This window comes from Neofelis nebulosa, chromosome 7, assembly GCF_028018385.1.
Source record: "Neofelis nebulosa isolate mNeoNeb1 chromosome 7, mNeoNeb1.pri, whole genome shotgun sequence".
Lineage (NCBI taxonomy): Eukaryota > Metazoa > Chordata > Mammalia > Carnivora > Felidae > Neofelis > Neofelis nebulosa.
In genome coordinates, this window is record NC_080788.1 from 98645295 (window position 1) to 98670453 (window position 25159).

The window sequence follows — 25159 nt, forward strand, 5'->3', positions numbered from 1 at the left end:
CAGCGAGAGAGAGAGAGACAGAGTGTGAGTGGGGGAGGGGTGGAGAGAGAGGGAGACACAGAATCTGAAGCAGGCTCCAGGCTCTGATCTGTCAGCACAAAGCCCAATGTGGGGCCCAAACCCATGAACCATGAGATAATGACCCGAACTGAAGTCTGGCACTTAACCACTGAGCCACCCAGGCACCACTCTCCAACCCCCCCGACCGTCTTTTCATTTTCTTAATAGCGTCTTTGAATTAAGGTTTTTAATTTTGATTTGTCTAATTAATCTGTTTTTCTTTGGTTACTTATGCTTTTGATGTCTTATCTAAGAAATGACTTCCTGATTCACTATGAGATTTATGCCTTACTGTAACAGTTTTATAGTATTAGCTTTTAAGCTTACGTCTTTGATGCATTTAATTTTAATAAATGGTGTGAAGCAGGGTCTAACTTTATTCTTTTGTACATGGATATTAGTCCAAGCACCACTTTTTGAAAACAGTATTCTATCTATCCCCATTGAATGGCTTTCATACCCTTGTGCAAAGTCTACTCTACAGACTATAAATGAGAACTCTCAATTCGCTTCAATGATTTATCAGTCCTTCCTCATACACCTTGCTGTCTTTATTACTGTTGCTTTACAGGAGGTTTTGAAATCAAGAGGTGTGAGTCCTCCAACTTTGTTCTTCATTTTAAACATGATTTGGCTGACCTGGGTCCTTTGCATTTTCATGTGAATTTTAGGATCAACTCATCAATCTTTGTTAAAAAAAAAAAAAAAAAAAAAAGGAAGCTGGAATTTTGACAGATTACATCAAATCTGGAGACTAATATGGGAAGTACTGCCATCAGAAAAATATTAAGACTTCCAATCCATAAACACTGAAAGTCTTTCCACTTAACTCTTCTTTATTTTCTTTCAATGATGTTTTTTATATTTGGGGTGTATATCTTGCAACTTCTTTTTGGTGAATTTATTCATATTTTTTTAATGCTATTATAAATGGATGTTTCATTAGTTTACTTTAGTACCGTTCACTGTGAGTGCATAGAAATACAACTGACTTTTATATATCATACAAATGTATCCTGAACATTTGTAAAGTTATTAACTAATAATTTTGGGGGAATTCCTTGAGGTTTTAAATATATAAGATCATGTCATCTGCAAATGGAAATAGTTTTACTTGGTCTTTACCAATGTGGATATTTTTTATTTCTTTTTATTGCCTGTCTACTTAGAACATCCATACAAGGTTGAATAGAAATAACAAGGATAGGAGCACCTGGTGGCTCAGGAGGTTAAGTGTTTGATTTTAGCTCAGGTCAAGATCTCATGGTTCTTGAGTTCGAGCCCCACATCGGGCTCTGTGCTGACAGCTCAGAGCCTGGAGCCTGCTTCAGATTCTGTGTCTCACTCTCTCCACCCCTCCCCCACTTTTGCTGTCTCTCTCTCTCTCTCTCTCTCTCTCTCTCTCTCAAAAATAAATAATAAGCATCAAAAGATTATTTTTAAAAATTTAAAAACAAAAAGGGACAACAACAGACATGTTTGTCTTGTTCTGGATGTTAAGGGGAAAATTTTCAGTCTTTTACCATCAAGTATGATGTTAGCTCTGGGTTTTTCATAAAAATCCTTCACCAAGTTCAGGAGTTCCCTTATATTCCTAGTTTGTTGAGTGTTTCCATCACAAATATGTGTTGGATTACTGCCAACAGCCTTTTCTGCATCATTGAGATGATCACGTGGTTTTTGTCCTTCACCTATCAATACATTGATTAATTTTCATACATTAAGTCAACCATTCCTGGAATAAACCCCTTTGTCACACTGTACAATCCTTTTAATATGCTGCTGGATTCAGTTTTCTAATATTTTGTTGAGAAATTGTGTGCATGTTCATAAGCAACACTGGCCTGTAGTTTTCAATTCTTGTGACATCTTTGATTTTGTTATGAGGGTAATACTGGGCTTAGAGAATGAGTGAGGAAGTTTTCCCATCTCTTCTATTTTTTGGAAGAGTTTGTGAAGCATTGGTGTTCAATCTTCTTTAAGTTTGGTAGAATTTGCCAGTGAAGCTACCTGGGCCTGAGCAGGGTTGTTTTTTGGTTTTGTTTTTTTTAATTTTTTTAAATTACTATTTCAATCTTTTTACTTGTTACAGGTTTGTTTGATTTTCTATTTCTCCTTGAGTCAGTTTAGCTAGTTTGTATCTTTCTAGGAATGTGTCCATCTCATCCAAGTTATCTAATTTGTTGCCCTACAACTGTAGGTAGCATGCCCTCACAATCCTTTCCCCCCTCAGCAAATGTAACTTCTAAAGTTATTTAATAAATGCTCCAGACACAGACTAGAGATGTGACTAATGTTTATCACAGTGAAAAGTTCATTCTTCATTTAAAGAAACCATTTATGACAGGACTTCATTCTGCTGTCTTACTGCACATTCACCACCCAGAATACTACACAAGCGTTGCTAAAATGGTGTTTTGTAAGAAGCAGCTAGGGCACTTTTTCTTTTAATCTTGATTTCTGCAAAGTTGGTAGTAATTTCCCCTCTTGTGTTCCCAATTTTAGGAATTTGAATCTTCTCTTATTTTTTTTGGTCAGTCCAGTAAAAGTTTTATTAATTTTGTTGACCTTTTTTAAAAAAAACAAGTTTGGTTTCACTGCTCTTCTCTATTGTTCTTCTATTCTGTTGCATTTATTTCCACTCTAATCTTTATTAATTCCTTTTGTTCCTTACTATGGGTTCTATGCTTTTCTTTGTCTAGATCTTAATGTTACAGTTTTGTTCATTATTTGAAATGTTTCCTCTTTTTATAAACATTACAGCTATAAACTTCTAAGCACTGCTTTAATTGCATCTCCTATCATTTTGATATACTGTGTTTCATTTCACTCATCTCAAAGTATTTTCTAACACCCCCCTATGATTTTCTCTTTGATACTGGTTATTTATGACTGTGCTGTTTAATTTCCACACATTTGTGAATTTTCCAAATTTTCCTCTAGTAGTGATTTCTAATTTCACTCCATTATGGTCAGAAAACTTACTTTGTATGATTTTAGTAGTTTTAAACTTGTTAAGACTTGTCTTCTAGACTATCATATGGTTTAGCCTGGAGAACATACTAGGTGCACTTGAGAATTAGCCTACTGTTGTTAGGTGAGGATATCAGAGATTTATATTAGGTCTAGTTAACTTAAATATTTGTTCATATCTTCTATTTCCTAGTCAATCTTGTATCTAATTATTTATTATATCCATGACTTAAAGTTAGGTATTAAAGTCCTGAACTATTATTGCTGAACTATTTCTCTCTTTGATTCTGTCAGACTTTGCTTCAAGGGTATTCTAGGGCTCTGTTGTTGGGTGCGCATATATTTATAATAGTTATAAATATGTTGATGAATTGACCCTTTTATCATAATAAAGTGTCCTTTAACTCTATTAACAAATTTTGTCATATAATAAGTTTTGAATTAAAGTTTGGAATAATAAAGAGAATAAATAAAGTTTTGAATAATAGAGAAATATATTACCTGTTGGATTCTTAATTACACAGCTAGTAGCTCCATGAAGATCAGCATGTACATAAATGTCCCCTTAAAGACAAATGAGAAATAATACTTTAAGTCCTGTTCCTTTTTTTTTTCTTTTTTTTCTTTTTAATGGTTTTAATGGGTTCAGAATCCAAAGGGGATAAGAAGGCATAAAGTCCATTTCCCACCCCTAGGAGATCTCTCATAGTCCTCCTTATAGGAAACAGCAATGGTAATATGGCAGATTACTAAAATGGTCAGTTCCTCTCTCCCTTGTTAGCCACACCTCTTTGCTCTGTGATCCTGAAGCTTCTCCCATCAAGTGGAGTCACTTCCCAGTCTCTCGAATCTGGACCTGCCCTGTGATCTGCCTTAGCCAGAATATAGCAGCTGTGACCAAGTGCCAGTTCTCAACCTAGGTCTTAATAGGCCTTATGTGCTTCCTCCCTTTCTCTCAGAAACTTGCTGAGTTACCATGTAAGCAAGTCTAGGCTAGCTTGCTGGAGGGTGAGAGATGAGTCATCTAGCAAATGTAAAGGTCCTAAGGACCATGGATATTTGACATGTATGATGAGCAGTCAAGAGGTCAGACTAAGGGAAGAATGGTAAGAAATGAAGAAGGAAAGAAGCCAGGAGGCTTGTAAGCCACAGTGAGGACTGTGAGTTGTATTCTATGTGTGTGCTACCAATGAATAAACAAATGAACAAACAAATGCAGGAATGAGATCTTTCCTCTTTTGTTAAGGAAAAAGGAAAGTTCCTAACAAGTAAAATGAGCAGCATTGCTTGCCCCAACAGTTCGTCTGGGATTTGAAACTCAAAGTAGAGAAAAACTCATACTGCCCCAACACAAGCTGAGCTCAGAACAAAGCTACAGAAGAGAGAGACCATGCCCTAAGCACCATGGAATACCATGATCCCTGCTGCTTTCTTTTCTGGTCTGGGATCTGCAGTGGTTATCAGATTAGTTCTGATTATTGGTTTCTGATACTCACACTGTGAAGGTTCAGCCACAGCGAGGTGGCTGTTATCGGCAAAGAAAAATAAATGAGAAGACTTACATACACCACAGGGCTTAAGTTCTTTTTCTAAATATGGAAAAAAAAGTTACAAACTTCCGCACTAAAAAAACAAGCCTTTAAAAATTTGATCTATACTAACTTTGGAGGACTGAGAGCTATTTTGTTATAATATAGAAGAGAATCAAAAGTCCAACACTGCAGATTAGCTCACCATTACTAATTTAGGAATATTCACTTAAAATGAAGATTAAGTGTCAAAATGCATATTCAACAAACCATAAACCATCAAGATAAACTCCTTCTACCAATTAAACCTGTCACAGAAGATGAAAATCTACATCTAATATTGAAATAATTGATCCAATTATATGAGAAAATTCTTTAAATTTTTATCTTACCTACCTGTTGTCAAGTATCTTTTCACAATTATTTCATTCTGTTGCTGATCTCTTCCACCTATAATTAAATAGTTCTCTGAGCTAATGAACCACAGAAATTTCTCAAACCTACCAAATTGAAAGAAAAAAAGTTAACATTCTTTTGCTTTATAGTCACCTGAATTCACATCCTTTTTGCAAACAAAATTCCAAGACGCTATCCTACCTTGTAGGTTAAGACAACTTGATGGTTTAATTTATTAAAGCATCAAACTGAATTTTATTGAAATCTTATACAAACTGGCTAAGGATATTCTTATGACAGTCTTAGAAGTAATTAAATTCTATGTTTGAAAATGTGTTCTCTCCTTATCTCCCTCTCATATAGTCCCCTCTTAAACTCAAGGATAACATAACAATGAATTACACAAAGCAACAACATACAATGTCACATGGTCCCTAGGTTTAGTTTTCTTTCAGTGGGGCACTGGCTAACTTTTGAGGCCACAAGTAAGAAAGAAGTTTTCTCACTCTGTCCTGAATCAACTGAATACTTACATATATGGTATTCTTTATACTTTTATACTTCTAAAGGTAATTTTTGCTCTATAAAACTAACTTTTCTCAAAAGAAAAAGTAATTTGGTTTTCATGATTAATACATACCATCATGATAAAAAGTAAAGAGTATATATTTGTATGACATTTAGAAAATGACAAAATAGAGAGGAACAGAAATATTTTCTATATTACATATGACTATTTCTTTGACTTAATCTACAATTTAAAAACTTCTGATTAAAAATGATAGATTAAGCACTGGCATTAAACTCCCTTTTAACACCCAAAATATAATAGCATAAGTATTGTGATCCTGTTTTCTCATCTGATTTTTTATTAATACATATACATGGTTCAGAAATGTTTTAAATCAGACAAAAAAGGCATAGTTTAAGATCCTGCATCCCCTTTCAGTTCTCATTACCAATATCAAACAGAAGTCCACTGTTACTAGCTTTCTGTATATCCCTCTCCAGAGTTTCTTTATACATATAAAAGCTTTAAAAAATGCTTATTCTAAACCTTTTCTTTTAAACACAACACACACTATTCTGCAAACTGCTTTCTTTTTTTCACTTAAAAATGTTTTCTTGGGGCACCTAGCTGGCTCAGTTGATGAAGCATGCGACTCTTGATCTCGGGGTTGTGGGTCCGAGTTCCACACCGGGTATAGACATTACTCAAAATCTTTTTTTTTTTTTTTTTTTTTATTTTCTTAAAAAAATTTTTTTTTAACACTTATTTATTTTCGAGAGACAGAGCATGAGCCAGGGAGGGGCAGAGAGAGACAGAGGAGACACAGAATCCGAAGCAGGCTGCAGGCTCTGAGTAAGCTGTCAGCACAGAGCCTGATGCAGGGCTCGAACCCACAAACTGTAAGATCATGACCTGAGCCGAAGTTGGATGCTCAACCGACTCAACCACCCAGGTGCCCCAACATTACTTAAAATCTTAAAAAAGTCATCTTCATTGTTGAATGGATGTACTATACTTATTTAACAATTCTTCTATTGATGATAGAGAGGTTTTTCTAAAACAACATAAATGCACAAGTACAAAGACAATGAGAAACGTACGGATGTATTTCTAATTATTTTAGTAAAAGAACATAACAGGAAAAAAAAATCAGGAGGAGGCAAAAAGACAAAGAATAAAGAACAAAATAGAAAGCAAACAGTAGGGGCGCCTGGGTGGCTTAGTCGATTATGGGTCAGACTCTTGGTTTCAGCTCAGGTCATGATCTCATGGTTCAGGAGTTTGAGCCCTGCATTGGTTACATGCTTACTGCAAGGAGCCTGCTTGGAATTCTCTCTCCCTCTCTCTCTCTGCCCCTCCCCCCACCTCTCTCTCTCTCTCTAAAATAAATAATCTCAAAAAAAAAAAAAAAAAAAGAGGGGCGCCTGGGTGGCGCAGTCGGTTAAGCGTCCGACTTCAGCCAGGTCACGATCTCGCGGTCCGTGAGTTCGAGCCCCGCGTCGGGCTCTGGGCTGACGGCTCGGAGCCTGGAGCCTGTTTCCGATTCTGTGTCTCCCTCTCTCTCTGCCCCTCCCCCGTTCATGCTCTGTCTCTCTCTGTCCCAAAAATAAATAAAAAACGTTGAAAAAAAAAAAATTAAAAAAAAAAAAAAAAAAAAAAGAAAAAGACAGCAAATAATAAAATGGATAGATTTAAACCCAAATATATCAGAAATTGCATTAAATGTAGTCAATTCTCCAGATTAAATGTAAAGACTGTCAGACTGGAAAATGATATATACACTCCTTTAAAATATTAAAATATAAGGATATAAAAGGATTGAAACAGAATGATGGAAAAAGATTTATCATGCAAGCACTAACCAAAAGAAAGTTGATGTAGTTTTAATATCTCACAGAGAAGGGAAAAAGAAGTTAGAAGTTAAAGGAACATCTGATTACAGTTAATAAAAGGCTCAATTCTGCAGGAAGACATACAGCTTTGTATTTATACTGCCTCATATATATAAAGCAAAAAATGGCCGAAATAAAAGGAGAATGACACAAGTGCACAAGTATGTGATCTTTTATTTATTAAAAAATAATTTTTTTTAATGTTTATTTATTTTTTGAGAGAGGGAGAGAGACAGCATGAGTAGGGGAGGGGCAGAGAGAGAGGGAGACACAGAATCTGAAGCAGGCTCTAGGCTCTGAGCTGTCAGCACAGAGCCCTACACGGGGCTGGAACTCATGAACCATGACATCATGACCTGAGCTGAAGTCGGACATTTAACTGACTGAGCCACCCAGGTGCCCTTATTTATTTAAAAATTTTTTTTAATTTTTTTTTTTTTTTGAGAGAGAGACACCAAGTATGAGCGGGGGAGGGGCAGAAAGAGTGGGAGACACAGAATCTGAAGCAGGCTCCAGGTTCTGAGCTATTAGCACAGTTCAAACAGGTCTTAAACTCGTGAATCGTGAGACCATGACCTGAGCCAAAGCTGGACACTTAACCAATTGAGCCACTGAGGTGCCCCACAATTATGTGATTTTTAACAAAACTCTCAGTAATTAAGAAAACAATCATTAAAAAAAGAATTAGTGGGGGCGGCTGGATGGCTCAGTTGGTTAAATGTCTAACTCTTGATTTTCGGCTCTGTGCTGACATCATGCAGCCTGCTTGTGATTCTCTTTCCCTCTCTCAGCTCTCACACTCTCTCTCTCAAAATAAACAAACACTTTTTAAAAAAATTAGTAAACATGCTAAAGATTTGAAAAACATGATTGATGGATGTGAATTAATTAATATTTAGAAAGATGCACTCAACAACTATACAACAAACACTCTTTTAAACTATATATGAAACATTTGTAAATAAAGTGGACCATAAATATGCTGGACCATGAAGCAAGTTTCAACAACACATGTCAAAGGGTTGAGATAATTCAGAATTCTATCTCTGAACATTATGCAAATTAAGCTAGAAAGCAATGACAAAAATATAACCAAAAATCTTAATAGGTTTGGAAATTAATAAACATTACTTTTAAATAAGGCATGGGTGAAGAAATCACAATGTAAATTAGAACACATTTTGACATGAAAGATAATGAAAATAGTATATAACAAAACTTTTTAGATACAGTTAAAGCCAGATTTAAAGGGAAATTTACTGCCTTAAATACTTATCAGGAAAGAAGAGAAGCTGGGAGAAAAAAAGCAATATACCAAATTTCCATCTCAAGAAATCATAAAGGGATATACAAATGAACTCAAAGAAAAACAGAAAGAGAAAAATAATAAAATAGAGAGCACAGATATAATAGAGGAGATCAACAGTTAAAACTGGTTCTTTTTTTTAAGTTTATTTATTTTTGAGAGAGAGAACGCACTCATGCGCAAGAAGAGCATAAGCAGGGGAGGGGCAGAGAGACTCCCCTGCTCTCTGAATCCCAAGAGAGACAGAATCCCAAGCAGGCTCCTTGCTACCAGTGCAGAGCCTGACACAGAGCTGGATCTCACAACCATGAGATCATGACCCGAGCCCAAATCAAGAGTTGGATGCTTATTAACTGACTAAGCCACCCAGGTGTCCCAAGAACTTCTGAGACATGAAAATTACAAGTCAATCCTATTCATCAATAGAGATGTGAGAAAAAGAAAGGAAAGAGAGAGAAGAGCAACAAAATTTTTAAAAATGGAAAAACCAGGACAAGTGATCAGGCTCAAGAAGCTGAATCCCAGGCTGACAATGGAAAAAGCCAAGAAACAAATCAATCTACACTGTGTAACCCATAAAAAACTTAAAAACAGCACAAGGTACTGCTAGAAATAGGTTAAACTGGGGTTAAAAAAAGAAAAAAGTTCCAGCTGTGAACATGGTAGTAGCTGCTCCTTCCACATCCTAACAGAAAGCCAGAAGTTAATGTTCTATAAAGTGTACGAAAAGGATCTTCAAATTAGGGGAAATGCGGCACAGTTGTAAGAAGGAGAAACATACGTAAAACAGCAATTAGGTAAATGTATGAATTACTGGGTACTAAGCCTCTGCAACCTATTATTCCCATTGGGCTTCCAAAATGCTGACAACCAGCTCTTCACTTTGCAAGCAGGAGGAAAAAAAAAACCAAAAACCAAAAAACACCTTTCCTGAAAAATGAGACCAGCTGAGGAGGAAAAAAGCTAAACACAGTGAGAATTCCACACAAAATAGCCCCCATACATCATTTTATAAGCCTAACCCCCCACAGAGAACTTCCAATCGGCATTTTCATGCTCTACTATAAAATGTGAACAGACAATACGAACAGACAATTAAGGATCACAAGACAGTAATAAACGTCCTTAACGAAAGCTGAAGACAAACCCAACAAATAAAAAAATAATTAAAAAAAACAAACAAAAAACCAAGGGGTGCCTGGTGGCTCAGTTGGTTTAGTGTCCGACTTCAGGTGAGGTCATGATCTCGCGGTTCATGGGTTCGAGCCCTGCATCAGGCTCTGTGCTGACAGCTCAGAGCCTGCAGCCTGCTTCAGATTCTGTGCCTCCCTCTCTCTCTCTGCCCCTCCCCTGCTTGCACTCTTTCACTCTCTCTCTCAAAAATAAATAAACATAAAAAACAAACCAAAAACCAGCAAGAAAAGAATACTTTTAAATAAAAATACATCAAAACTACTCTCAGGGGCGCCTGGGTGGCGCAGTCGGTTAAGCGTCCGACTTCAGCCAGGTCACGATCTCGCGGTCCGTGAGTTCGAGCCCCGCGTCAGGCTCTGGGCTGATGGCTCGGAGCCTGGAGCCTGTTTCCGATTCTGTGTCTCCCTCTCTCTCTGCCCCTCCCCCGTTCATGCTCTGTCTCTCTCTGTCCCAAAAATAAATAAAAAACGTTGAAAAAAAAAAAAAAACTACTCTCAGTTTATAAAGAACTTGAGCAAAAGTTTTTAAAAACTAACAAAAAAACAAAAACACTTAAAAATTCAGTGGAAGGACTGAAAGATAAAGGAAATCTCTCAGAATATAGAGCAAAAGGATTAAAAGTTGAAAAATAGAAAATGCAAAAAAATTGGAGGACCATCCAAGGAGTCCCATATTAAATTTTTTTTTTTATGTTTATTTATTTTTGAGAGAGAGACAGTGAGAGCCAAGTGGAGGAGGGGTAGAGAGAGAGGGAGACAGAATCTGAAGCAGGCTCCAGGCTCTGAGCTATCAGCACAGAGCCCGGCGCAGGGCTCGAACTCACAAACCACGAGATCACAATGTGAGCCAAATTTGGATGCTTAATTCGACTGAGCCACCCAGGCGCCCCCAAGGAGTTCCATATTTGATAAATAAGATTTCCAGAAGAAAACAAACCAAAAAAAAAAAAAAAAAAAATCCATAAGAAATATTTCAAGAAAATTTATCAGAACTGAAAGATTCCAAATTAAGAGACTCAGAGTATTCAGCCTAATAGATTAAAACATCCTCGCCAACCTACATCAGTGTGAAAATTTGGAAAACTGAGAGGAAAAAAATTAAGATCTACAAGTTTACAGAAAGGCAAAAACAAATTTTCAATAAAATATAAACTATCAAAATGACATCAGACTTCTGAAGATCAAATTTGAAAGCTAATGCAATGAACAAGGACTTTAAACCTTTTCAAATCAGAATTCTATCAGCCGCACAATTAAATAAAACAATTTTTTTTTTACCTATCAAAAACCTCAAAAGCTTTACATCCTATACACGCCTTCTTATGTAGCTTCTAGAGTACACATTCCATCAACTAAGAAAAGAAGTAGGAGATTCAGGACAGAGAATCCAAGATAGAGAAAGGTAAAGAGAACTTCCAGAATAAAATAAAATGAGATCTTAAGATCTTTAGGGTAACCAATTTAGAACAAAGTAGGTCAAAATCTCAGGAGAGACTTCTGCAAGATACGGATAGAATTCCAATGTGTCTGAACACACCTGGAAGAGGAAGGTAAATGAAACAAGACAATTAGCACCTTCACGAAGACAAAAAGCTGAGCAGGGAAGGAAAAGAAACAGTGTTATATGACTCAGCTGTGATTACAATAAAATATTACTGTATATTAATGCTGGATATCTACCTTGACAAAATTATGTCCCTTTACTGGGAGGCTGGCTGGTGTCTATCTGTGTAACGGAGCACCAAATGGAAAGAATAAAATCTTCATCTTCCATAGTGGGAAGTCATTGACAGAGTATAAAACAGAAATACCAAGAAGCAGCAATATAAGCACATTACTAAGAGGAAAGGAGGTAAATACCAAAACAATTAGCTAAAAGAGCTAAAAATAGTTTCCATAAGAGAAGAGGCAACAGGACTAGGGGTAAAATACTGCAAGGCTACTGTTTTTTGCAACAAGCTTTGTAGAACTGCTTGATTTTTCTAAACAATGTACATGTATAATTTTAATTAAAAAACAAAAAAACTATATTTTTAAAAGGTAGAACACTTACCAGTATACTTTTCTTGCTTTCTGAATAGAGGTAACTGTTTGGACTTCTTTTAACGTTTGCTTTGTTTTTTTTTCTGCTGATTTAAATGCCTATTTATAAGAAAAAAGTTTTTAAATAATTTGTTGACAATGTATTTAAATAACACTAAGTAAATGATAAGACAAGAAATTATTTTTAAACGTCACAAAATGGCAACTATTTACATACATACACCATATACACACAAAATAAAGATTTGTACCTTAAATATTAAAATAATTTAAGTCAAAGGTTAATGTATACAAATATTTGCTCAATACCTACAAATTTTAAAAAGTTTCATTTGTTAACAGATACTGAGTATCTATCATACGATAGGTTCTGGGCTAGATGCTGGGACACAATAGTGAATAAGAGGAAGTTCTCACTCTCACCCTACTAGAGGGTCGAGGAGAAGACATGAATATCAAACACATAATCATTCAAATAAACATGTTAAGTGCTTCTAAGGATGCTATGAGAATATAACAAGAGAACCTAACTTATAAATGCTTGTGGTCAAAGAAGGTATTTCTAAGGAAATGGCATTTAGGCTAAAGTCTGAAGGGTAAATGGAATTATCAAGGCAAAGAATAGGAAAAGCACTATAAGCAGAAAGAAAAGGCCAACTTCACCAAGAAAGTAGTGATTACACAGTAAAATGTCAAGAAATGAGGTTGGAGAGAGAGATAGAAGACAAGTCATGAGGGCTACTCATTTAACAGATACACATATTTTTAATGTTTATTTGTTTTTGAGAGAGAGCGTGCGTGAGCAAGTGAAGGAGGGGTTTGAGGGGTGGGGGGTGGACAGAGGATCTGAAGCAGGCTCTGTGCTGACAGCAGAGAGCCCCATGCCGGGCTCGAACTCACCAACTATGAGATCATGAACTGACACGAAGTTGGACCAAAGTCGGATGCTTAACCAACTGAGACTCCCAGGCACCCCTCATTTAACAGATATTAATGTTACTATGTTCAAGGCAATATTCTAGGGGCTGGGACAAAGCAATGAACAAAACAAAGATCTTACTTTCATACAATCTACATTCTAGAGGAAAGACAGATCAACATATGTTGGGAGGGGTGTTTTTTAAGAAGAAAAATAAAGCAGAATAAGAGGGAGTGGTTGAAGGTACTACTATTCTTTTTTAATGTTTATTTGAGAGACAGAGAGAGAGAGAGAGAGGACACCAGCAGGGGAGGGGCAGAGAGAGGGAGAGAGAGAATCCCAAGCAGGTTCCATGCTGCCAGTGCAGAGCCTGATGCAGGGCTCAAACTCATGAACCATGAAATCATGACCTAAGCGGAATCAAGAGTTGGCCCCTTAACCAACTAAGCTACCCAGGTGCCCCAAGGGTAGTACTACTTTTAGTAAATATGGTCAAAAAGGCCTGTCTGGGGGCATCTGGGTGGCTCAGTTGGCTAAGTGTCTGACTTTGGCTCAAGTCATGATCCTGCGGCTCGTGAATTCAAGCCCCACATTGGGCTCTCTGCTATCAGCTCTGAACCGGCTTTGGTTCCTGTCTCCTACTCTCTCTGCCCCTCCCCAGCTCGTACTTTCTCTGTCTCAAAAATAAATAATAACATCAAAAAAAGGGGCACCTGGGTGGCTCAGTCGGTTAAGTGTCTGACTTCAGCTCAGGTCATGCTCTCACCATTTGTGCATTCGAGCCTGCATCAGGCTCTGTGCTGATAGCTCAGAGCCTGGAGCCTGCTTTAGATTCTGTGTCTCCCTCTCCCTCTGCCCCTCTCCCACTCAAGCTCTCTCTCTCTCTCTAAAAAATAAACATTAAAAAAAATTTTTTTAAACATCAAAAAAAAATTTTTTTAAAGAAAGGCCTCTCTGATAAAGTCTCATTTTAGTAGACATGCCAATGAATGGAAGGATCAAACCATGGAAACTTTAAGGGAAAAACATTCTCTGTAGAAAGAGCAACAAACACAAATGTCCTGAGAAGTCAGCATGCATCACTGTTACAGGAACACCTAAGATCCCAGTGTCGCTGAAAAGAGTGTAGCAAGAGGAATGCAGGTGATTAAATTGGAGGGGAGTGGATAAGGCAGGACCTTACAGGGCAGAAGGGCTTTGACCTGTCTTGATAAGATGGGAAGCAAATGGATTTTGAACAAAGAGAAATAACTTCATTTTTTATTTAAAAGGATCACTATGGCTACTGTTTGAAGAACAGACTGTAGGGGGGAAAGGGTAGAAGGCAGAGACCCAAGAAGAGGCTACTATTACAGTCTATGTGAACAGAAATGACGGGGGCTGGGATTATTGAGAAGTGGTCAGATTCTGGTTATACTCTACAAAAGACCTACAAGGATTTGCTGATGGACTGGATATAATTTATGAGAGAAAAGCCTAGGATGACTCCAATACTTTTAACTCAAACAAAGGGAAAAAGGAAGGTGCTGTTTATAGCAGGGGAAGACTGGGGAAGGAGCAGGTTTGGGGAAGAAAATAAACACTGGAAATACATATAATTACAGCAAAATTAAGTTTGAAAGTTATTTCTGAATTAGAAAACCTCATTTAAACGAAATAATTAAAGCCACTCATTTAAAGCAGAGAAAAAACAATTCACATTCACTCTAAGAAACAGTAAGTACCTTCTCAGCAGCTTCAACGGTCTTTTGTGTTTTCTTAGCAGCATACCTCTTGTGATCATAGTATCTAGAAAAATGCATTTCTCTTAATTTTAAGTAAAATTAAGCTATTAAAATTTTAAGTAAAATTAAGCTATTCTTTAGCTTTCTATTTGTTACTTCTGATTTTACACATTCAAATCATATGGAACAAATTTTGTGGATTATGCAGCTTTGTTTTGTATGTTTTGAAAACAAAGTCGTATAATGCACAAAGTTAGATTTTAAAAAGTGTTTTCACCCCAAAGCACATACATACGTAATATATATACATATATTGTCCTTATTATCCTGATTTATTGCAGATATTTTACTTACAATTCATACTTAACACTTACTTTTTGGCATTGGCATATGCTGACAAACTGAGATCAACATCAACAAGTAATGGCCTATTTTTTTGAGGCTTCTGCAGCTGTTTATTCTTTTGCTTTTTCTTTTTTCCTTTTGGTGCTTCGGTTTCATTTTTTTCAACAGTGATGTCACCATCAACATCGTCATCTTCCTCCTCTGATAACAAGTATGGATTTCTATTAAAAATATTCAATAGTATTTCACTAATGTCAATGACATCACTTTTTTATTTTCAATTTTTTTCCTCAATGAAATTATAAAGTATTTGCAGTATTTAAATAGTTGCATTATTTTAATGTAAATAATGTTTTTTCTGTATCTTCAAGGATAAACTTCCAAATACAAGAGAAAAAATTTTAAATGAATACAGTGAACAATTAAACAGCAAAATAAAAACAAGCATTAACTGCTTAACTAAGAATCAAACTCACCTTAGTAGCATTGTAACATGGTTTGTTTGTAGTTTTAATTCTTTAATTGCACTTGCAACAGGGTCTCCTTGAGCTTGGGCTTCTTTCACAATTAACCCAATTTCTGTCCAATCAATCTGGTTGGCTAAAGCACTTCGAACAACCTGAATAGCTCTGTCAACTATCTGTAGGTTCATTTCTATGAGCTCTCCTTTAAGTTTGTCTATTTCCTTAAGAAACAAAAACATTTACTGTAATACCATGTTAAAGTTATGTTTTTAGTTTTTATTTTAATTCCATTTAGTTAACATACAGTGTTTTATTTAAAGTTACCATTTGTGAAATCTGGGAAAAAGCTAAACAGAATACCTGAGCCTGTTGAAGAGCTTCTAATCTGTTTTCGTGATCCTTCCGGACGTTATCTAATTTCTTCAATGCTTGTTTTTCCTTTTGTGGGCAAAACATATTTTTTAAAAATTAGTTTTCTTCTGCCTTCTGCACCTTTCCTCTCTTACATCCTGAAACTCTCCCTCCTCCACTTCAACCCTACAATGCTGTCTGAGGTTCCTGCAGTCCAACACCCAGGTCTACCCTACCCCAAAGTGTTTCAAGCTCCCAAATTACCTCTCCCCACTACCTACTTCCCATTCCCTATATAGGAATGTATTCTGACTATAAGACATTTTCTTCTTATCACCTAACTGTAAAGTTTTAGGGAAATGCATTCTTAAAGAACACAAATTACCAAAAGAGCTTCTTTTTAAGTTATTGCTGCTTTTAATTTTCTCAGTATTATTTCTGCAGAGTACTCTTTTTCTTAAATTAATGCCACAAAGTCTCACAGTAGTTAATCTACCTTCTATATAGCATTTTAGCATTTATCATTTGCATTTCAAGGTTATTGATTTCAGGCAAATTTTCTAACACTAGTAACAGAATCATCAGTTAATGAAGGTTTGAATCATGGGATGTAGTATTTAAAAGATTTGAATCATAAGAATGGTGACTATTAAAAGAACACACAGTGATTACTAAAATAATTCATGAATATTCTGATGCACATAAAAACATGCAATCCAATGTTACTGCTAAATATCTGTTTACTAGCTAAAGTGCTGCCACCGTGTGGCAGGCACACTATTTAATTCACTCAACCCACCAGCTTTGAAATTGTGCTGTTAATTTTTTAAACAGAGGGGAGGGCACAGAGATTCATATAATTCCAAACTTTTGCACACATATTTCAAGAATTTATTAATATTTTTGAAAAATTAAATCCTCTTCAAATCAAGAGTGACTGTGGCTAATTTCTAAAACAACTCTGTGGCAATGCTCCAAAATCATGGTCAAATGTACCAAGAAACAGAGCATATTAAAACTTCCTGTGGAGTTTGAAAGCCCACTTAGAATAAAACCCAGTTTAATGAAAAATACACTTATTTGTACAGAAAGAACATTTCCCCTTCTTTTGGCCTACTTAAAAATCTCCTTGGAACAATGTTCCCTTAACAGCAAAGGTTGAAAAGCTTTGGGTTGCTGTAATAACCCATATTATACTAGGGAATAAATAACAGGACTCACCTTCCCATTGTATTTTCCATTTTAGAAAATATCTTACGTACAGATGGAACAAACGAGGGAATGCTTTTCAACAGTGAGATCTCCCCTGGACCATTATCAGTGAGCCAAGGGATCAGGGCATTCCCATACTACTTCTGAAACGTCACCAATTCCTATATGAAAGCATCGTCTACACAGCAAATCACACCAAGCCTAGTTAGTTTAATGTTTTTAACAATACCATACCTGTTGTAAAGCTTTTAAATCTATTTTCTGACCTTCTATCTTGGAATAAAATTCATCCACGGCCTTATTTAAAAAACAGAAAAAGACAGTAACTGGTTAAAAAAAAAACAAAACAGGGTCTCTATTTCAACTTAGATACACAGAATTTTAGAGTCCATTTTGTTTCATAACACTACCCAAAGAACTTGAACAGATTCCCAGGAAATGTATTATATAGCTCAAAGGGCCAAGAATCAAATTAAGTTCAAACCTTTGGTCCTTCATCTTGAAATAAAGTGACAATAAAAATTTCCAACAGTTTTTATTTGTGACTGCAATGATCTTTAATCCTCAGATACAGTGATTGTAAACCAGAAATATTTTTAATTTATCAATCAAATCAAGTTGGTGTTAATTTAATAACTCATATCATACTAACTGGTCAAAAAAACAGAAGTGGAAAACCCACCTTGTCAAATGATTCAAATTCTATATATGGACATTGTGAATGTTGAGAAAACAAGAAAGGATGAAATTCCTCATACCTGCAAAACATATTTATTACATCATTCAAGAACATTAATAAATATCCAAAGTAAACTGACTCATGCCTATATGCTTACGTGAGTATGTCTTCAGTTGGTTTATCTACTTCCAAGCTTGGTTTTATTTCTCTTTTCTGAATGATGTACCCCTACAAAAATCCAATATTAAAATTCATTTCTCTTCATAGTTAAGATGTATCTTCCATGACTGATACCGATTTTATTAAACTTACAAAATTATTCTAGTTTTAAATAATCTGCTACATTTGTCTATTGATTGTATCAATTCTCAAAATGATGTTTCTAGGCTCAATAAGTATTATTAAATAATACTTTTTTTCATATGGACAAGAAAAATAAGGAATAAAGAAAATTAAAACTAGCGATTTGATAAAATGATGGGATTATCCGTGTACATTTTGCTTTTTCTTCCTAATTTTAGATATTCTGCAACTTTAAAAAGTCAATAGCACTTTACTTTCAGGAGAAAAAGTCTTAGGTTTACTTTGTTGGTAAGAAATTTTAATTCATTTTAAAAACTGGGCAGGTGTATCTGCACTGAATTTAGCTGGAATTAATCAGAACTTCCTCTGAACTTCTAGTATAAAGTTATACTTTGAATAGGGAACAAAAACAAGATATGAGATGATTCAGAGGATGTTTACCTATTAGAGTGATGTAAATTGCTAATTTTTTAATTAAGTGCTAGCAATTAAAAAGTATTTCTCTAAATAAAATCAACCTAAGAGGAATTATTTTCAAATTCCTCAACTTTCCTGGTATGCCAATTGTGACCTGACCTAGTACTTTCTATAAAAAGAAGAGAAGAAGGATGCCTGGGAGGCTCAGTCAGCTAAGCATGTCACTCTTGATTTCAGCTCAGGTCATGACCTCAGGGTTCATGAGATCAAGCCCCATGTCAGGCTCTGTGCTGACAGGGCAGAAGTCTGCTTGGGATTCTCTTTCTTCCTCTCTCTCTCTCTCTGACCCTCCCCTTGTTTGCATGCTCTTGCATGTGCATTCTCTCCCTCTCTTAAAATAAATAAACTTAAAAAAAAAAAAAAGGAACAGAAGAAAAATTATAACCCAACAGCAATTAGGAAAAAAAAAAAACCAAAAACCCCTAGAATAAGCATATTACAGATGTTGAATTTCCAAATTAACAAAAAACTTACATGTAGTGATCCCTAATTAACTGTGAATTCTGAAAATCTAAAGAAATAAAACCACAATATACAATAGTACAATATACAATAAAAATATGTGGTACTACCTTTCCACTGAAGTTGGATGTTGTTTTCATATAGTCTTCTGCTTTCTGCAGACAAACAAGTACTTTTTCAAGGTCTAACAGAACAAAATGGAAAAAAGGAATGCCAATCAAGTGTCAATTAACTATTACAAAACCATACTGAAAACAGAAAAGTGCTTATGAAATAATAAAAGTGTTCAAGAAAATTAAATATAGTTACTTCATGTTTATAATCAGTATATGTAAATAAGAATATGTTTTGGCCAGCTTGTGATCCCAATAGTTTTTTACTGAATCCATCTTTACCCTCATGATGTTAAAGATACTTCGTTTATATACTAAATTCCCATATATATGTGGGCCTGTTTCTGAATTTTTCATTTTGTACTTTTTCAAAAACTATTAGGTTCTTAATATACCTTTATCTGTAAAAGGGTTATTCTCCATCACTACTACTATTTTCCAAACATTTCCTGAACATTTTCACATGCTTTTATTCCACAGTATTTATTTAAAAAACCAGAACACTGCAATTGCAAAAACAATACCACCTGTTGGCATTTTGATCAGGATTGCACTGAATTAGTATGTCAAACACAAAATCACTCACTAAAACATTAATTTGTATTTTTAAACATAAAAACGTTTACAGCATAAAAACTAATATCCCCAAATCTTAACTGATATGTAATCCCAAAATATAAACACGAAGAATATATTTTTGTAATTTTACATGAGAATCTGCAAATAAATTTGTCAAAAGTCAAGTCTTCCTTTTCCCTTATATTTCCTCTAATTTTTTACTGTCCTAATCTGGCAATTTAGTTAGATTCCCTTAAGTAGTTACAAAAGCCTAATTCATCACATAGACACACTACAGTTCTTATAGAATTAAAATGCATGAATAAAACTATTACTAAAAGCACTCCAACTTCCTAGTCAGAAGGTGAATAACTCAACTACATCAAGTGTTATACCAGATCCTACCTCAAGTATGGTAACCACTTCAATTATTCAGGGGAAGGAGAATACTGTAAAGTTGAAAAGTACTAAGGTAGGTCAAGAGACTGAACTGTGAGTTACCAGGGATAAAGTGCCACATTAGAGCAGGAAGGCAGAAATGCCATATGGATAGAACATTCATAGACCTGGGGCGCCTGGGTGGCTCAGTTGGTTAAGCGCCTGACTCTTGATTTCGGCTCAAGTCATGATCTCACAGTTCATGGGATCAAGCCCCATGTCCCTCTCTGCCCCTCCCCTGCTCGCATTCTTTCTCTCTCAAAATAAATAAATAAATAAATAAATAAACAAACAAACATAAAAAAAATTAATAGATCAAATATTTTATAGTTTTTACAGATTTACTACCTGCTCACTTTTATTACTTTCCCAGAAAGAATTTTCATAGTTTTTTACAAAAGGAAATACATGAAACATGAAAATGGGCAAAAATTGTAGCATGCAGGCATACCTTTACTTTCAAATTTTTCATCCACTTTGACATTGCCAGAGAATCCATTTTCTATAAGACAGTGTTCAATGAGAGCTGGTCCATAGGCTATAAAAGCAGAAGATATTATTTTTAGTATTCCCCTATATAATATTCAAAATATAATACGGAATTTACATCCCAATATAAATATCTACTCAGAAGTCAATGAAAATAACAATTTACTTATTTTGCTTTTTATGATTTTATGATTTTATTTTTTTACTTTACTTATTTTGAAATGTAATTAGAAATGATAATTCAAGTACTTACAAAAATTTGAGACTACAACTGCAGAAGTCAGTGCATAAATTTTATAAGAATTTAATGGAATTGAGCCACATATAAAGGATTTCAAATCAGGAATGAAAGATTGCTTTAGCATGCAAAAACTGGTTAATACAATACCCCATATTAATAAATTAATTTTAAAAATCCAAACTTAACAATTTTATGTATGCTATACTAACAGTTGGAAAGCTGTAAGGGTAACTTATTAACGCATTCTAATTTCAGAAGAGAGGACAAGTGACTCCCTAATGCCCAGTAATTGAGGATACCTGCCTGCCCAAGTCCTCTCCAGATTCATCAGTATAGGGATGAGTAATGATTTTTCAAGTATAAATTTATTGGATTATCTTTATCCTGACTGAAAGTACCTGACAGATTCTGGGGTACCCTGAGACACACCAATTAAAAACAAAAACAAAAACTCAAGTGGTTATTAAATCAAAGATTCACAATGAAAAGAAAACACAATTTCTGAGAATAGTACACTAGCACTAAAATGCTAGATAACATACTATCAGTTTATTTAGCTGTATTGCTTTTAAATAAAAGCTAACACATAAAGGTCAAACTTCATGTGGTATAACAAATTCCTCTTTCCTTAAAAATAAATTCTTATTTATTCAAAAGATAATTTTAAGCTCCCTTCTACATTATCAAGTTGTTGTAATACTCTCTTAAGTTATAAAAGATTTAAATATATTCCTGAAAACTACATTTTCTTGCAAACATTTCATTGCTCTATTTAGGCTTACTCACGAAGTAATGGATTAAGAACTCTCTTCAGTAGTTCACCTTTAGGTGCACTGGCTATTATTTCAGTCAGTCTGTGAAAACAAAATTAACACGCCTCTCATTATCTTTTATTTAATAAAACTTACAGCAATATTCATATTTACAATTCTTTCATTTCCATCAAATTGCCTAATCATCACAATACTCTAACATACAAGAAGAATTAGTTCACTTTGTAGGTAAGAAAATGGGTCATAAAAGTAATTTACCCAAGGGTAGTAGGTTCCTGAGCAGCACACTAGGACCTGAAACCAAGTCTTCTAAGAAAAATCAATACTTTTCAACTTAGTCATATTGTTTAATGAAAATGTGCCCATATGTGTTAAGAAAGAGATGTTCCTATATAACAGGTAAATGTTTGTAGAGCTTGGTGATAGATCTTAATACCTGGAATGGCTTTACCTAATTATGCATTTAGTAAGAGTTCTTAAGGATGCTGTTTGGCCACTCTGATCCCCAGATCAGCAGCACAAACATCACCTGAGAACTTGTAAGAACTGAAAATTCCTGGGCTCTACACCAGATCCACTGAATCAGAACCTGGAAGCAGGGGCAGGATATGTTTTATCAAGCCCTCCAGGTGAATGTGATGCATGCTAAACTCTGAGAACCTCTGCTATCGCTATTAGCAAAACCTTCCAGCCAGAAGAGTACCTAAAATCAGCACCTTATCCCACGGTACTCCCTTTTCTTAGCTAAACCATTTCCATTTGTACTCTGTGCAAGATAGCCATCTGTCTTCCCACAGAATAGCTAGTAAGTTCCCTCACTTTACCAAGAAATCATCAACACCTGAAGTAACACCAGACTTAGATTAAAAAGACACACAGCTGCTACTTGCAAATGAGGTTTAATTGCTTACATGCACATTTAAATAGTTCAAGCAGTCCAAATTTAGTTATTTTATGCAAATGAACAAAATATTTTATGTGACAGTTCTTTAATATTCTGACATATGATCTATTTTACCTTTTAATACAACATGAAATGAGTTTAGAAACGAAACATGTTACCTTTCCAAAGTAAGCAAAGGTTCAGCAGCTCTAGCATGATCAACTGGGTAGCGTTCACGAACAGCAAATTTAACATCATCTGACTCATCAGTTCGAAATCTTAGTATATTCAAAATTAGGTACTCATAATCTGTAAGAACAATGTTTCCCTGTAATAAAATAAAATAAAATATAATTTATTGCTTTTCCCAATCATTCTTGAAACTTCTTAAAAAGTGAGAAAGAAAATGGGGTCTCTTAAAAACCTGAATCAAAGCTACAATGAAGTTACAAACAAAAAGCACTTGAGTCACATCTAAACAGTGCTCCTTGCACTTGTCCATCATAGACTGAAATAAGATAAACAAATAAAGGACCCCAAGCAACTTTAAACTCACTGTCTGATCGTTCTACTGAGTCACTAATGGAAGTACAACAGTTATCACCTACTTTTCACAACTTTGCTTTACACCGCCTTGCTTTCTTTTTTTTTTTAATTTTTTTTTTCAACGTTTTTTATTTATTTTTGGGACAGAGAGAGACAGAGCATGAACGGGGAGGGGCAAAGAGAGAGCGAGGCACAGAATCGGAAACAGGCTCCAGGCTCCGAGCCATCAGCCCAGAGCCTGACGCGGGGCTCGAACTCACGGACCGCGAGATCGTGACCTGGCTGAAGTCGGACGCTTAACCGACTACGCCATCCAGGCGCCCCTTTTTTTTTTTTTTTAATTTTTTTTTTCAACGTTTTTTATTTATTTTACACCGCCTTGCTTTTACAAAAGACCTACATTAATACCGGTCTTCACTGACCGAAAGAAATCTGAAATTAATTTTCACTTTTATGAAAATAAGGCAAAAAACAAAAAAAAAAGCACTCAGTTTGTTTGGCAGTGACCTGTTATAGAGTCAGCAGGCAACTCAAGCAGTGAGTCAAACCCCATTCCCTGGGAACTTAACTCAGCATTTCAGCATGAAGCCATCATAGCTTTGAACTGTGAGCATCTGTGCTTTACCTCTACTTATTTTGTGCATCTATTAGTAAGATATGTCCTTAAAGTATCAGAAAAGCCTAAGAGAAGGTATTTTCTGGGGATGTTCAAAAGTTTTTCTATATAAATTGGTGACAACTGCTTCTTTGCTTTATGCCATTTCAGCTTACAAAAGTTTCCATATGAACGCTCTATTTTCGGAGAGCAGGAGAAACCTGTAGTCAGTTAACACCTTGATGATCACCAGCTAAACTTACTGTTGTCCTTGCAGGAGGTAGGTCTACAAATACCGTGGCTTATTAAAAACAATTCAGAACAGACAGATATTTCAGAAACCAAATGAAGAGATATTTATACTTTCATCTGCAATTTGTCTTTGGATAGCAATAGTTATCTGGCAAAATCAATACAGATAGTTACACTTCATACCCACGTGGTTCCACACTTGTAATGTAGCCTAATGTAAGAACTCCATAAAACCAAAAGCTATATGCTTAAAGATATTCACTGCAGTTTATTTCCAATAGAAAAAAATGGAAACAGCCTAAATGTAAAAATTGAGGAAATTGCTGAATTATGATATATCAACCTAACAAACTATTTAAAAGCTGTTAACTTATGAAGACTGTTTTGAAAAAGTAGGAAAATGTTTATAATCTTAAGTAAAAAATAGCAAGACACAGAAAAAAATCTGTATCCTAGGAAGTGGAAAGCAAATATATGGAAAAATGAAAGTATCTATTAAAAAGTTAAGATTAGGGGTGTCTGGGTGACTCAGTCAGTTAAGCGTCTGACTCTTGGTTCCAGCTCAGGTCATGATCTCACTGGTCTGCAAGTTCGAGCCCCACCTTGGACTCTGTGCTAAGCATGGAGCCTACCTGGGATTCTCTCTTTCTCTTTCTCTTTTTCTCTTTCTCTCTCTCTCTCTCTCTCTCTCCTCCCCCACCCCATCCCTCTCCCTGACTTGCAGTCTCTCTCTCAGAAAAGAAAAGAAAAGAAAAAGTTAACTGAAAAGCAAAGTTTGGGTGAGGGCTCGGAAAGAAGTCCACATAGGGTCTGACTGAAGAAGATGTAATTTAACGTGACTTGCAAAACAGACCCAGCCATAGAGCCTGGCACAGAGAAGGTGCTCAATAAATGTTTGTTGAATCAAAGTGTGCAGTTATCAAGAATATCTGGCAGATTCCAGCAAGGCAGTTACTTTCCTGAAAGTGTTTTTTGCCTTAAACCAGGGTTTCCCAAAACTATTCTGTAAGATGGTTCCCCCCACCTCCATAAAAAAAGAACTCTGAGCAAATAAAGTTGGAAATTCTGTGTAACATATCCTTCTCTAGGGGATATACACATCACATTATTGCATTAAGGCACTGATAAGTCCTAGAGTTAAAAAAAAAATTTTTCCCCCTTTATTCTCAAAGGCCCTCAAATTTTAATGGCTATGGGACCTATTTTTCTAGGTACACCTATTATCTAGGGAAGGTAGTATCTAAGAAACATACTTTGGGAAATACTGTGCTTGACTCTGATGTACTCAATAAACTACTTTCTGACCTTAACTTACTTTCTCCAGCATCTTTCTTGTTGGAATTTTATTGCAAATTAATAAACTGACTTTGTTAAATGAATTTGAGCAGCAATCACCTCTTTAATCAAGGTCTGATCAATTCTAGATAAACCA

General features: G+C 35.4%; 1 protein-coding gene across 2 annotated transcripts in view; it reads right to left on the reverse strand.

The window, feature by feature from the left end:
* Window positions 1–25159, reverse strand: part of NEMF (nuclear export mediator factor) — a 56139-nt gene that overhangs the window by 22021 nt on the left and 8959 nt on the right. For both annotated transcript variants that reach the window (XM_058738969.1, XM_058738970.1), the window contains exons 5-18: window positions 22514–22662; window positions 21465–21532; window positions 20400–20486; window positions 18950–19023; window positions 17755–17825; window positions 17601–17676; window positions 17153–17215; window positions 15716–15793; window positions 15368–15576; window positions 14921–15112; window positions 14547–14610; window positions 11914–12002; window positions 4959–5062; window positions 3535–3597 (exon numbers count right to left, since the gene is read on the reverse strand). In XM_058738969.1, coding sequence (XP_058594952.1) covers window positions 3535–3597; window positions 4959–5062; window positions 11914–12002; window positions 14547–14610; window positions 14921–15112; window positions 15368–15576; window positions 15716–15793; window positions 17153–17215; window positions 17601–17676; window positions 17755–17825; window positions 18950–19023; window positions 20400–20486; window positions 21465–21532; window positions 22514–22662 — 1387 coding nt within the window. The remainder of the gene's footprint in view (window positions 1–3534; window positions 3598–4958; window positions 5063–11913; window positions 12003–14546; window positions 14611–14920; window positions 15113–15367; window positions 15577–15715; window positions 15794–17152; window positions 17216–17600; window positions 17677–17754; window positions 17826–18949; window positions 19024–20399; window positions 20487–21464; window positions 21533–22513; window positions 22663–25159) is intronic.